The 13812-nt window shown below is 46.0% G+C and overlaps 1 protein-coding gene across 8 annotated transcripts in view; it reads right to left on the bottom strand.

The window, feature by feature from the left end:
• Positions 1-13812, bottom strand: part of plxna4 (plexin A4) — a 633380-nt gene that overhangs the window by 51916 nt on the left and 567652 nt on the right. For all 8 annotated transcript variants that reach the window (XM_087999383.1, XM_043714038.2, XM_087999382.1 and 5 more), the window contains 2 exons: positions 7486-7552; positions 2687-2833 (listed from right to left, as the gene is read on the bottom strand). In XM_087999383.1, the coding sequence (XP_087855509.1) occupies positions 2687-2833; positions 7486-7552 (214 nt within the window). The remainder of the gene's footprint in view (positions 1-2686; positions 2834-7485; positions 7553-13812) is intronic.

The following is a 13812-nucleotide window of genomic DNA, read 5'->3' on the forward strand; positions in this document are numbered from 1 at the left end:
CAATGGTTTCACAATCATGATAAAAGTCTTAATTCCAGACTTTGACATTGAATTCAAATGCCACTATTTGCCAAGGTGGGATTTGACCCTTGGTCTACAGAATATTACCTGGGTCTCTGGATTAATAGTCTAATGATCACACCACTAGGCCATTGACCTATATCATACACTCAATTCTATGAGGGTCCCTGTATGTCAGCATTGCACAGCCATTACAGAGACATTGCCACTCAGAGTAATACAACCCCCATGTTCCAGTGGACTACTTATTTGCATTTTGGAAGTATTTGGTGAGTTGGGATTCCATGTGTTCTGAGGGTAGCTCAGTCATGACATCCTGCACCATTTGCTCTTTGTGCTTTGTGACAGCTCAGCTGTAACCCTGCCTTAGACTGCTGCAAATATGTTCCTTCTCGAATTGTACACTGTGTTGGTCTCTTATGGATTATGTATCCGTACTACACTCTTAGTGAGTTAACTAACTCATTTGACTGTTACTGCTGTGAGCCCCTTGCTCTGATAGTTTTAAAATTTCACTTGTGGGACATGGGCATCATTAGCTGGCCAACATCTACTGCCTGTCCATACTGCCCTTTAGAATAATTCTCTTTCACTGTCAGTAACACAGTAACTCTGCATGTACATGAAGATGTACACTATGCTGGCCCAATGTTTCTCTTCTGGATCTCTTCAATCATGTTTCTCTCTGCTCTGTAACATCAGCATCATCATTTACATCATCATTATTAATGCACTGATTTCCCAGTATTGCATTCCACACACAAATAGCAACTTCAGAAGAACGTGATTTTGTTTCTCTTCTCAGCCTCACTTATTCACTTTCATCTGACGAAGGTTGGGAAGCCATCCAATTGTATGGAGGTAGGCCATTGTGAAGAGAAATGGGCTTTAATCAAAAGTGACTTGACTTTCTCTCTAAGTCAGTGGATTCTTGCCAGAGAGCAAGCACCTTGAAGAAATACCAGAGGAATGGTTGGAAGAGACAGGTTACTGTTCCTAATTCGGACCCTTAGTTGAATTCTGATAAAAGGAAAGGTTTTGTCGAGTGAACACTGATCTTTACAGGGGCTTGGTGTTTCCAGAATGCCTCTGTAAATTGTTCCAGCATTTGCAAAGATTTCAGAGCTTTGTTCTATTTGGCCTCACAGAAAGCAGGGGATCCAATTTATTTCAAAACCATGTTCAATTGTCAAGAAGCAAAGCATTCAAGTAACCCTCAGTGATTTAGCAAGTTGACTCAGATAATGTCAGGGAGGTTGAAGTGTAGAACCATTAATTGGGAACTGATCTCAGGTTGAAGCTATGTTCGTGCTGTGGCCCACAATTAGATGAGGAAGAGGTTGAAACCTCTCATTTGCTATCACACAATGGTACAAAGAAAAGGAGCCTATTCACCCATTCGGCCTGTGCCAGCTCCTTGGAACAGTTACCGGATTGGTCCCATTCCTCCTCCTCTTCCCTTCAGACTTCGGTGTCAGAGAGTTTATTCCAATCCCTGCTGAAAGTTATTATTGAATTTTCATCCGCCACTCTTTCAGGCAGTGCAGTGCAGATTGTACAATTCAGTGTGTAAAGCTGTAACCATCTCACCTTGAGTTTATTCACCACTTACCTCACATCCTGTTCGATGGCTATTTTCCCTGCAGCCACAGAAAACAGATTTTTTACCCATCAAAACTTTGAAGGGGCAGGTTGGCATAAGAGGAAAGAATGGACAGGCTAGGCTTGTATCCGCTGGAGTTTAGCAGAGTTAGAGTCAGCTTGACTGAAACATTCAAGATACTGAGGGGTCTTGACAGGTTGGGTGTGGAGCAGAGATTGTATCCTCTGGGAGAATCTAGAACTTAAGGTCACTGTCTTCAAAAAAAGGGTCAGCCATTTAAGACAGAGATGAGGAGAATTTCTTTTCTCTCTCAGAGAGCCTTTGGAGTTCATTTTCTCAAAGAGTGATGTAAGCAGAGTCTTTGAATGTTTTTGTTTTTGGTAAAGGCCAATAGATTTAAGCAAGGGGGTGAAAGATTATTGGTGGTGGATGGGGTTATGGATTTGAGGTTACAATCAGATCAGCCATGAACTTAATGAATGGCGCAGTAGGTGGACAAGCCAAAATGGACTATTCCTACTCCTAATTTTGTACCTTCTTGTTGGACAGTGCACATCAGGCTCGAGGTGAGAACAGTATTGGTCACTGTCAGAATGTCTCTGTGGTGGAACTGTTTCCAACGTTGACGACAGCAGCTCATACAATGGCTTATTGCAAGGGATACAGTCAGCCAAACGCTGGTGGAACTACGCCCTCAGCACTCCTTAATCCCACCCCTCAAGGACAGGAGGGATGTAAAATAAAGCTAAGCGAGCACACACATTACTGCCACCCCCAGCGATTCTGCTGGAAATATCCTGATTGCCAGCACAAGCTACTTGCGCCAATAACACACCTCTTGCTGGCACCGTGACAGCTCCACAGTGGAAGAGCTTTACTGCTGCTCAGCAATATGGCTGGAGGTAATTAACACCAGGCCATATTCGCAGACACCCTATCTCAACAGGAGTACACTGTTCCTGTCAGCTGCACAAATTAACCCAATTATCCCCTGACCCATTCACCCTCTCCCCTCCCCCCATCACCCCCCACCTTTGTTTCCTGTTTCATGCCCGAACTTACCAGCGTTTTGTAATCTATCTGCTGCCTGATGAGTTTGTCCTCACTGAGGGAGTAACGTGCCTCCCCTGTGATCGAGTCAATCGGTCCCTTCTCCATCTGCTGCTTGATGGCACAGAACAGCATGAACAAAGGCTCGCCCGCACATTCCTGATCAATGGGACACAATGAGAGAGGTCAGTGTTAGTGCAGTTACACCTTTGGTACAGCCATTACCAGAGGCTCTTGGAGATAGTCAATGCAGAGCAATATATCACTGCCCCCTCCCAAAACCTACAGTGCTGACCTCCACCCAGACCCACATAAAGACCCTCATCGACACCCAGACCCTCACCCACACACAGACCCTCATCCTCACCCATACCCTCACCCACACACAGACCCTCACCTACACCCAGACCCTCATTCACATCCAGACCCTCACACACATCCTCACCCACACACACACCTTCATCCACTCCCAGACCTTCACCCACACATAAACCCTCACCCACACACACCTTCACCCACCCACAGACCCTCACCCAGACCCGCACCCACACACACATCCTCACCCACACACACACCTTCATCCACACCCAGACCCTCACCCACACATAAACCCTCACCCACACACACCTTCACCCACACACAGACCCGCACCCACACGCAGACCCTCACCCAGACGCTCACCCACACACACACCTTCACCCGCACCCAGACCCTCACTTAGACCCTCACACACACACACCCTCACCCACACACAGACCCTCACCCACACATAAACCCTCACCCACACACACTCACCCACACATAAACACTCATCCACACACACCCCCACCCATACATAAACCCTCACCCACACACAGTCACTCCCCCAGTCCCTCACCTACACCCACACCCAGACCCACACCCACACCCACACACAGTCACTCCCCCAGTCCCTCACCCACACCCACACCCAGACCCACACCCACATCCTTACCCACACACAGTCACTCCCCCAGTCCCTCACCCACACCCACACACAGACAGTCCCCCATCCCTCATCTTTGCCCACATCCACACTTTCCCCAGACCCTCACCCACAATCTAGCCCCTCGCTCACAATCCAGCCCCTCACCCACAATCCAGCCCCTCACCCACAATCCAGCCCCATCACTCACAATTCAGCCCCATCACTCACAATCCAGCCCCTCACTCACAATCCAGCCCCTCACCTGGCCCCTCACTCACAATCCAGCCCCTCACTCACAATCCAGCCCCATCACTCACAATCTAGTGCCTCACTCACAATCCAGCCCCATCACTCACAATCCAGCCCCTCACCTGGCCCATCACTCACAATCCAGCCCCTCACCTGGCCCCTCACTCACAATCCAATCCCACAACTACACCCCCCCCCCTTCCAAGACCCTCACCCACCTGCTCAGCCAGCCCTTCACCCATTGTCTCACCCTGTCCCACCTATGAACAGTGACCTTCCCCTTCCCAACCTCTTCTCACCCCCTCACTATACCCACCAATTAGATTTGGACAGCACAGGAAGTGGCCATTCAGTCTATCGTGCCCATTCTTTAAAAGAACCACAAACTGTTCCACTGGATTACCAGTGCAGTGGCATAACCACAGCGGTATCATATACAATGGGATAAGCTAGCTGGGGAGTTCTGGATAGTGCACTGGCATTAGTAGATGGGCATCCAGAGAAGGGAGACAGAATAAAAAGATTAGTGGTAATGTCACTGGTCTAGTAATTGAGAACCGCTGGGCTAATGCTCTGGGATATCCACATCCCATGAACAAATATGAGATCAATGCTCAGACTGGGCAGATAAGCTCTTCCAATAGCTGTAGTTACTGCACTGTACATCAACAGAAATGGTGCCACATGGGTTACTCTCAGGTGAGGTGCATTGGGAAGAGGGAAAGGAATGGACGAGCCTCCTGTTCCTAATCTCACTCAGCCACTGGACACAGTCCTAATGCTTGGTTATACCTATCGCCAAAGTCAAAAAGCATAGAAGGCAGCTGGTGCTCATGGCACCCTACTAACAACAAACTGCACTTATGTAGCAGCCTTCATAGCCACAAAGCATGCCAAGAAATCTCACCAGACCATAATCAAACAGGGTGTCAAAAAATCCAGTGAAGGCCAATGAGTTTTGAGATGGGAAACGAAAAGCATACAGAAAGAGGAGTTGGTCTCTGTGACTGCGATCTGAGTTGCACTCAGCAGGCAGAATGTCAAGCTGTGAACAGATGACAACTCTCCAATCTTAATTGTTCCGCATTCAAAATTAAAGAGGTTCAAAAGCCAAGTCTAGCTGCAGAAAACAGAAGCTTTCCTGTCAGTTTCTCACCAACATCCGTTCACAAATGCTAAATATTCCTTTAAAGTGACCTCTTCTGATACCACCTTGGCTCAGAGAGTCTATTAACTATGTCCACTGCGGACTAATTCTGTACATTCTACCTTTCCCACTCTGACTTGATCGGAAACGATATATATTAACAATGGAAAAGAAGATGGTAAAGATTCCCAAAGTGAAGTTTCCTTCAATACTTGGTGCCTGGTTCCAATTCTGTTTAAATGGATACGTCAAAAATTCAATTTAGATTAGATTCCCAACAAGTCCACACCGACCGTCAGAAGAGGAACCCACCCAGACTCATTTCCCTCTGACTAACGCACACATCCCTGAACATTATGGGATATTATCGTATGGCCAATTCACCTGACCTGCACATCTTTGGATTGAGGGAGGAAACCGGAGCACCCGGAGGAAACCCACTTAGGCGCGGAGAGAATGTGCAAACTCCACTCAAGATAGTTACCCGAGGCTGGAACCGAACCTGGGTCCCTGGCACTGTGAGGCTGCAGTGCTAACCATTGTGCCACCCCTTTCTGGTCTCGGAGTGCAATGTCGAAAAGCCAGCAGCCACATTACATGCAAGATCCCTCAAACAGAAAGGTGAGAATAAACATAAAATCTACTTCATGAAATGCCCATTGCAGGGTAAGCTTCCTCAGGACACAGTGTAGAACTGTATTCCTGCCTTCCAAACACTGGCATGAGATTTTACATTGACTCGAGAGAGAGTGGACAGAACCCTTGGTTTAAAGTCTCCTCAGTAAGTCAGCACCTCCCACGCTGCTGCAAATGAAATGGCTAAATGAATGAACAATTATCTCTGTGAACCAAAATCTGAATCATCTCATTTCAGCAATATGGACCACCATTCCATACCGACTAGTCGGAGCTATGCTTTGTTTGCATGTTCAGCCCATTTCATGTTCGAGAAGATGCTTGTTTATGTACAATGTGAAGAGTAGTAGAATCGACGTTCTGAGCATAAACCCTTCATCAGGAATTCCTGATGAAGGGCTTATGCCCAAAACCTCGATCCTCCTGCTCCTCGGATGCTGCCTGACCAGCTGTGCTTTTCCAGCGCCACACTCTTCGACTCTGATCTCCAGCATCTGCAGTCCTCACTTTCTCCCCTGCTTATGGACCATACCTAATGCATCCTACGCAAAAACTGACCATGAATGTCAACAGGCCAGTTGCCAAGGATGGTATTATTTTGGAGGCCAATCCTGTTGGCAGCCAATGACTACGTGCACTTTCCTGTTTCAGGTGAGTAACTTTGTGAGACATTTTTATCTTCCTTAACACAAATTAACATTGAGCTCAATTGCCACAGGCATTTACGGTGTTCAGCATGACTCAAACCTAAGGCTTTGCTTGGCTGTGCACTCTGTCTATACAGGGGCACAATTTAATTAACTGGAAGTATTTAGTGAGATCAACTGAAATAATAAACTTGGTTACTTGTACAACCCTGTATAACTTGTCACTTCCTTGTAAGTCTTTGCTGCCAAGGGTCAATATCTTTGAAGAACATGTTCATTCTGGGGATGTGAATATCATTGGAAAGTACCCAGACCTAGCTATTCTTGAGAAGATGGTGGTATGTCATTTTCTTCCAATACTGCAATGTGTAGGGCAGAAGTACAGCTTCAGTGCTGGTCGGTAAGAAGTTCCTGGGTTTGACCCAGTAAAGTAACAACGAGATGCATCCAAGTCAGGATGATGTGTAAATTGTTGGGGGGGGGGGGGGTGATGTGGAGAATCACAGAGTCCCTACAGTGTAGAAACCCATTTGGCACATTGGCCCCCTAGTCTATCCCTGAAACCCTGCATTTCTCATGACTAATCCACCGAGCCTATACATCCCTCGTCAGTATGGGCCATTTAGCACAGCCAATTCACCCAAACCTATGGGAGGAAACAGGAGAACGTGCAAACTCCACACAGACAGTCACCCGAGGCTGGAATCGAACCCAGGTCCCTGGTGCTGTGAGGCAGCAGTGCTAACCACTGAGCCAGAAGGTGCTGGCATGCCTCTTCACGAACTGCTCCTCGTCATTCTAAGTGGTAGACTTTGTGTGTTTGGTAAGCACTGTTGAAAGGGGCCTGGCAAGCTGCTGCAGTGCATCTTGTAGATAGCACACCATACTACCAGTGTGTCGCAGTGTTGGAGGGAATGAATGTTTAAAGTTTATGCTCTTTGAATATAAATTTTCAAAAAAAAAAGTGTTGTGAAGATATGTAACCTCCAATTTAGAAAAGAATAGTGACAGATGGCCCTTGGTTAATTAGTTTATCTCTAAGCTGCATGATGTTTTTTAAAGGAATCGATCGTATTTCCATTCGCTTTACCTCAGAGAAATATTCAGGCGGCAACTCACAGAGTGAAGGGAAGGGGAGAGGAAAAGGAGGGAAACAGACTGAGGAGAGGGCATTTTATGACCTTACCTTAAGAAATTTGTACAGGAGGAATGTAAACCAGTTGGTGAGCATTTTTTCTGCCACAGATTCAGTCCTAGAATGTAGAAATAGACAGGAGATTAAAAACTCATTTTTGGGCATGCTTTATCAAATTACAAGTATTGAAGTTTGTCGAGGCTGCCACATTGATAGCACATTAGGAGCTGAAACCAGTCACAAAGCAATGAATTCACCAAGGGGATTGATGCCAAGAACACAAACTTGCATTCATATAGCACCTTTAGCAGAGTGAAATGTCTTGAGGCAATTCACAAGAATGTTATCAGATATGCAAACCCCTTAGCCATTTGTCCTAATATCTCCTGATGTGATTCAGTATCAATTTGTCTGATTTCCCTCATGTGAAGCATCTTGTGACATTTTGTTAAAATAACGATACAAATGCAGGCTATTGTTGTTGATGCGATCATTGAATCTCAGCAAGCAGGGGCTGTGGGGGCAGCCCTGTGCCTCCTGGATGAGGGCTTGTAGCACCTCTGTCCAATAGGTTAAACAAGAACAAGATACTCACTTGTCCTCTAAATATCGAAAGTATTTAAAAAATCAGCAAAAGGCAACATCCCTTTTCCTACGAAACCATTCATCTTCAAGGGAATCATGTGAAGCATGTTTCATAAATAGTTCAAAATTGCTGAGGTAAGACTTTTTTCATTGTAAGGTCACAGAAGGAACAATGATCTCCCACTTGTGCTTTCCGTTTGCACCTGTGGATATTTCCCTGGGCCCCAGTCGGTTCATTTTTATTTATTCATGAGATTTGGACATTGCTGGCTAGGTCAGCATTTTTTTTGCCCATCTCTAATTGCCCAGAGGGTATTTAAAAGTCAGCCACATTGTTGTGGGTCTGCAACATTTTCGGCAAGGGTCAGTGTCCTGGTTGATATGTTTTGCTGTCACTCCCAGCTCAGAGGTGAAATGGTACTCCCCTACTGGGACTCAGCCGGGGTTGGTTGTTGCAAACACATGGGGGAGAAAAGCAAGGGCTTTGAGGATGGCTAAACTTCATTCCAGCTTGGGCAGTGTGTATTTTTTGAGAATTATTTCATGGTGCCTAGGTTTCACTGGCTGGGCCAGCATTTACTACCCAACCTCAAGCACCTCTGGGAAAGCGGGATTGAGCTGCTGCTTGGATTATTGTCGTCTACGTAGTATAGGTACACCTACAGAGCTGCTAGTGAAGGAGTTCCAGGATTTTGATCCGATCTCAGTGAGGAAATGGTCAACATAGTTCAAAGGCAGAATGGTTCATGGAGAGGAACTTCCAGATGTTGGTGTTTTCATCTATTTTTCCTTTGCCATATGTATTGGAGGCTGTGCATTTCACAGGAGTTCTCACTTTGGTGAGTTAATGCAGTCTATCTTGTAGATGGTGCACACGGCTACCCAGTGCATTATGGTGAATATTCAGTGTGGTACCAATCAATTGGGCTGCTTTATTCTGGATGGTGTCAAGCTTCTTGAATATTGTTGGAGTTGCATCCACCCAGTCAAGTGGGGAGTATTCCATCTGATGTATATCTTGTAGATGGTCGATGGGTATTGAGAGTCAGGAGGTGAGCTACATGTTGCAGAATCCATAGGCTCTGACCTATTCCTGTAGCCACAAAATGTATATAGCTGGCCCAGATCAGTTTCTGGTTAATTGGGACACCAGGATATTGACAATGAAGGTTCAGCAGTGAGAATACCATTGAATGCCAAGGGAGGATGTTTATATTCTCTCTAGTTAGCGATAGTTATTGCCTGGCATTTATGTGGCATGAAAATTGCTTGTCATTTATGAGCCCAAGCCTTAATGTTGTCCATGGGGTCATGAAGCTTGGGGACATAACTGTTTATTTTTTGTTTAGATTCCCTACAGTGTGGAAACAGGCCCTTCAGCCCAACAAGTACACACCGACCCTCCGAAGAGCAACTCACCCAGACCCATTCCCCTACATTTAACCCTGATTAATCCAGGGTTTCCTAACACGACAGGAAATTTAGTATGGCCAATTCACCTAACCTGCACATCTTTGGACTGTGGGAGAAAACCGGAGCACCCGGAGGAAACCCACACAGACACGGGGAGAATGTGCAAACTCCACACAGTCAGTTGCCCGAGGTGGGAATTGAATCCGGGTCTCTGGCGCTGTGAGGCAGCAGTGCTAACCATTGAGCCACCATGCCTGAGGAGTTATAAATAGGACTGAACATTGTGTAGTCATCAGAGAACATCTCACTTCTGACCTAATGCGAGAGGATAGAACAGTAAAGAAGCAATTGAAGATGATTAGATCTGAGAAACTACGCTGAAGAACTCTCGGACAGTGATGTTCTGGGACTGAGATGATTGACCTCGATTAACTATAACCAGCTTCCATTGTGCCAAGCATGACTCCAACCAGCAGAGAGTCTTCCACTATTCTCATTAACTCCAGTTTTACTAGGGCTCTTTGATACCATATTCAGTCAAATGCTGCCTTGTCATCAAAGACAGTCACTCTCACTCTCACCTCACCTCTGGCATTCTACTGTTTTGCCCAGGGTTAGACCAATCCTGTAATGAAGATGGGAGGTAAGTGGCCCTGGCAGAACCCAAACTGAGCATCCATGAGCTGACTATTGCTGACTGACACTTGACAGCACTGTTGACAACACCGTTCATCGCTGCTCCTAATAAAGGGTTGGTTAACCGAGGACTAATTGCTGGCTTGATTTGTCCCCTCTCGGTTGACAGGCCTTACTTGGGCAATTTCCCACAATCCAGGGGAGGTGCGACTGTTACAGATGCTCTCAAACAGCTTGGCTAGAGGCTCAGCTGCTTCTGGAGAACAAGTGTTCAATACTATTGCCAAATGTTGTCAGGTCCCACAGATTTTGCAATCACCAATCTCTCCAGCCATTTGTGGATGTTATGTGAAATGAACAAAATTGGCTGAAGATAGGCATCTGTAATATTGGGGACCTCAGGAGGATTTCAAAGTTTGGGAGAAGATTTGTAGCTCGGATGCTCATTGTTGTTGTGGTTCTGTTCGTCAAGCTGGCAATTTGTGTTGCAGACGTTTCGTCCCCTGTCTAGGTGACATCCTCAGTGCTTGGGAACCTCCTGTGAAGCGCTTCTGTGATGTTTCCTCCAGCATTTATAGTGGTTTGTCTCTACCGCTTCCGGTTGTCAGTTCCAGCTGTCCGCTGCAGTGGCCGGTATATTGGGTCCAGGTCGATGTGCTTATTGATTGAATCTGTGGATGAGTGCCATGTCTCTAGTGATTCCCTGGCTGTTCTCTGTTTGGCTTGTTCTATAATAGTAGTGTTGTCCCAGTCAAACTCATGTTGCTTGTCATCTGAGTGTGTGGCTACTAAGGATAGCTGGTCATGTCGTTTCGTGGCTAGTTGGTGTTCATGGATACGGATCATTAGTTGTCTTCCTGTTTGTCCTATGTAGTGTTTTGTGCAGTCCTTGCATGGGATTTTGTACACTACATTGGTTTTGCTCATGCTGGGTATCGGGTCCTTTGTCCTGGTGAGTTGTTGTCTGAGAGTGGCTGTTGGTTTGTGTGCTGTTATGAGTCCTAGTGGTCGCAGTAGTCTGGCTGTCAGTTCAGAAATGTTTTTGATGTATGGTAGTGTGGCTAGTCCTTTGGGTTGTGGCTTGTCCTCATTCCGTTGTCTCTCCCTTAGAAATCTGTTGATGAAATTGCAGGAGTGTCCATTTTTGACGAATACATTTGTATAGGTGTTCTTCTTCCTCTTTTTGCAGTTCTGGTGTACTGCAGTGTGTTGTGGAACTTTTGAACAGTGTCTTGATGCAACTTCTTTTGTGTGTGTTGGGGTGGTTGCTTTCGTAGTTTAGGACTTGGTCTGTGCGTGTGACTTTCCTGTATACCTTTGTGGTGAATTCTCCGTTCGGTGTTCGCTGTACCATCACGTCTAGGAATGGGAGTTGGTTGTCCTTTTCTTCCTCTCTAGTGAATTGGATTCCTGTGAGTGTGGCGTTGATGATCCAGTGTGTGTTCTCTATTTCTGTGTTTTTAGGAGGATGCCAAGATAGATCATCCACTTGGCATTGCTAACTGCTTCAGCTTTGTTTTTTGTGCTGGACTCTCCTATCATTGAAAGTGTGATGTTTGTGGAGCCCGGAACATCTAGTTGGTTGTCTAATTGTCCATGACCATTCATGACTGAAGTGGAAGGTCTGCAGAGCTTATATCTGAAAAAGTAAGACCATAAGAAATTGGACCAGGAGTAGATCATTAGGCCCTTGAACCTCCTCTGTCATTCAATAGGATCATCACTGATCCAACATTCCTCACTTCCCCGTGACCCTCGATTCCCCAACTGAGCAAGAGTCAACCTATTTCAGCCTTCAATATACACAAGGACTCCGTCTGACAGCTTTCTGTGGCAAGCAGTTCCAGAGACTCTTAACCCTATGAAAGTAGAAGTTCCACCTTATCTCAGTCTTAAATTGGTGACATTTTGTTCTGCCCTCTAGCCCTAGACTTTCCCATGGGGGGAAACATCCCCTCAGCATTTACAGTTTAAGAATCCTGTTTGTTTCAATGAGATATCCTCTCATTCTTCTGAACACCAGTGAGTACAGTGCCAACCTTTTAGACTTTGCTCATAAGAAAATCCCTCCTTACCAGGGATCATCCTAGTGGGCCTTCTTTGAACTTCCTCCAATTAAGTGCGATCTTTCCTTAAATAAAGGGACCAAAGCTGCTCACAGTACTCCACTTGTGGTCTCATCAGCATCTTGTACTTCAGTATAGAACTTCCCTACTCTCATACTCCAACTTCCTTGAAATAATGGCCAAGATTAGCTTTCCTGATTACCTGTTGGCATGTGTGCTAGCTTTCTGTGTTTCATGCACAAGTACACCCAAGTCCCTTTGTGTTGCAGCTTTTCCCCATTGAAATCATACTCTGTTCTTTTCTTCTCCTTTCCAGAATGAACAATGTTATCAGGTGGCTCAGTGGTTAGCAGTGCTACCTCACAGCACCAGGGACCCAGGTTCAATTCCAGCCTTGGGTGACGGTCTGTGTGGAGTTTGCATATTCTCCCCACGTCTGTGTGGGTTTCCTCCTACACTCCAAAGATGTGCAGGCTGGGTGAATTGGCCACGGGAAATTACCTATAGTGTTAGGTGCATGAGTCAGACAGAAATGGGTCTGGGTGGTTTACTCTTTGGAGGGACAGTATTGACATGTTGGGCCAAAGGGTCTGTTTCCACACTGTAGGGAATCTAATCATACATTACATTTTCCAACATCATACTCCAATTGCCATCTTTTTGCCCACTTATTTAACATATTAATATTTCTGTTTAAACCATTTGTATCCCTCTCACAATCTACCTTTCCACCTATCTTAGTGTCATCTGCAAATGTGACTACAGTACATTCAGTTCCTTCCTCCAAGTCATTAATAAGTATTGTAAACAGGTGTAGTCCCAGCACTGATCCCTGTGGACCCTCACTGGTCTCAGGTGACCAATCTGGAAAAGAATCCAGTACATCCCAGGTGCTGAAAAACTGCACCATGCTCTTCGCAGCCTGGAACACATTATCAATGAGGATGAGCATCTCGCAAGACCTTCCCCACACCTCCACTTCTTGCCTTTAAACAACCACCAAACCTCAAACAGATCATTGTTCACAGTAAAATTCCTAGCTTTCAGAACAACACCATAAAACCTTGTCACTGTAGACGCTGCAAGGCGTGTCAGAGTGTCGATATAGAGACCACCATTACACATGGGGACCACCCACCATGTACGTGGTAGGTACTCATGTGACTCGGCCAACGTTGTCTATCTCATATGCTGCAGACAGGATGCCCTGAGGCATGGTACATTGGCGAGACTGAGCAGAGGTTATAGCAACAGATGAATGGGCACCGCACAACAATCAACAGACAACAGTGTTCCCTCCCTGTCAGGGAACACTTCAGCGGTCCAGGACATTCAACCTCAGACCTTCGGGTGACCGTCCTCCAAGGCGGACATCAGGACAGGCAGCAATGCAAAGTGGCTGATAACCAAGTTCGGTACTCATGGGGATGGCCTCAACCGGGACCTTGGGTTCACGTCACACTACAGGTGACCCCACTACACTACACACATGTGCACACACACACACACACTCCGACAGACCCTCTCTCATACACAAGCTCTCTTTCATCCGCTCACACAAATACTCCCACACATGCACCCTCTCACAGACTTATACCCCCTTACACTCATACTCACACACATACACACACTCTCTCACAAACACTCATACCCCACCCTACACACACACATACATACA

The sequence above is a fragment of the Chiloscyllium plagiosum genome, unplaced genomic scaffold (genome assembly GCF_037043375.1).
Source record: "Chiloscyllium plagiosum isolate Xiang-an unplaced genomic scaffold, Cpla_swu_hap1 HiC_scaffold_23, whole genome shotgun sequence".
In the NCBI taxonomy this organism is placed as follows: Eukaryota; Metazoa; Chordata; class Chondrichthyes; order Orectolobiformes; family Hemiscylliidae; genus Chiloscyllium; species Chiloscyllium plagiosum.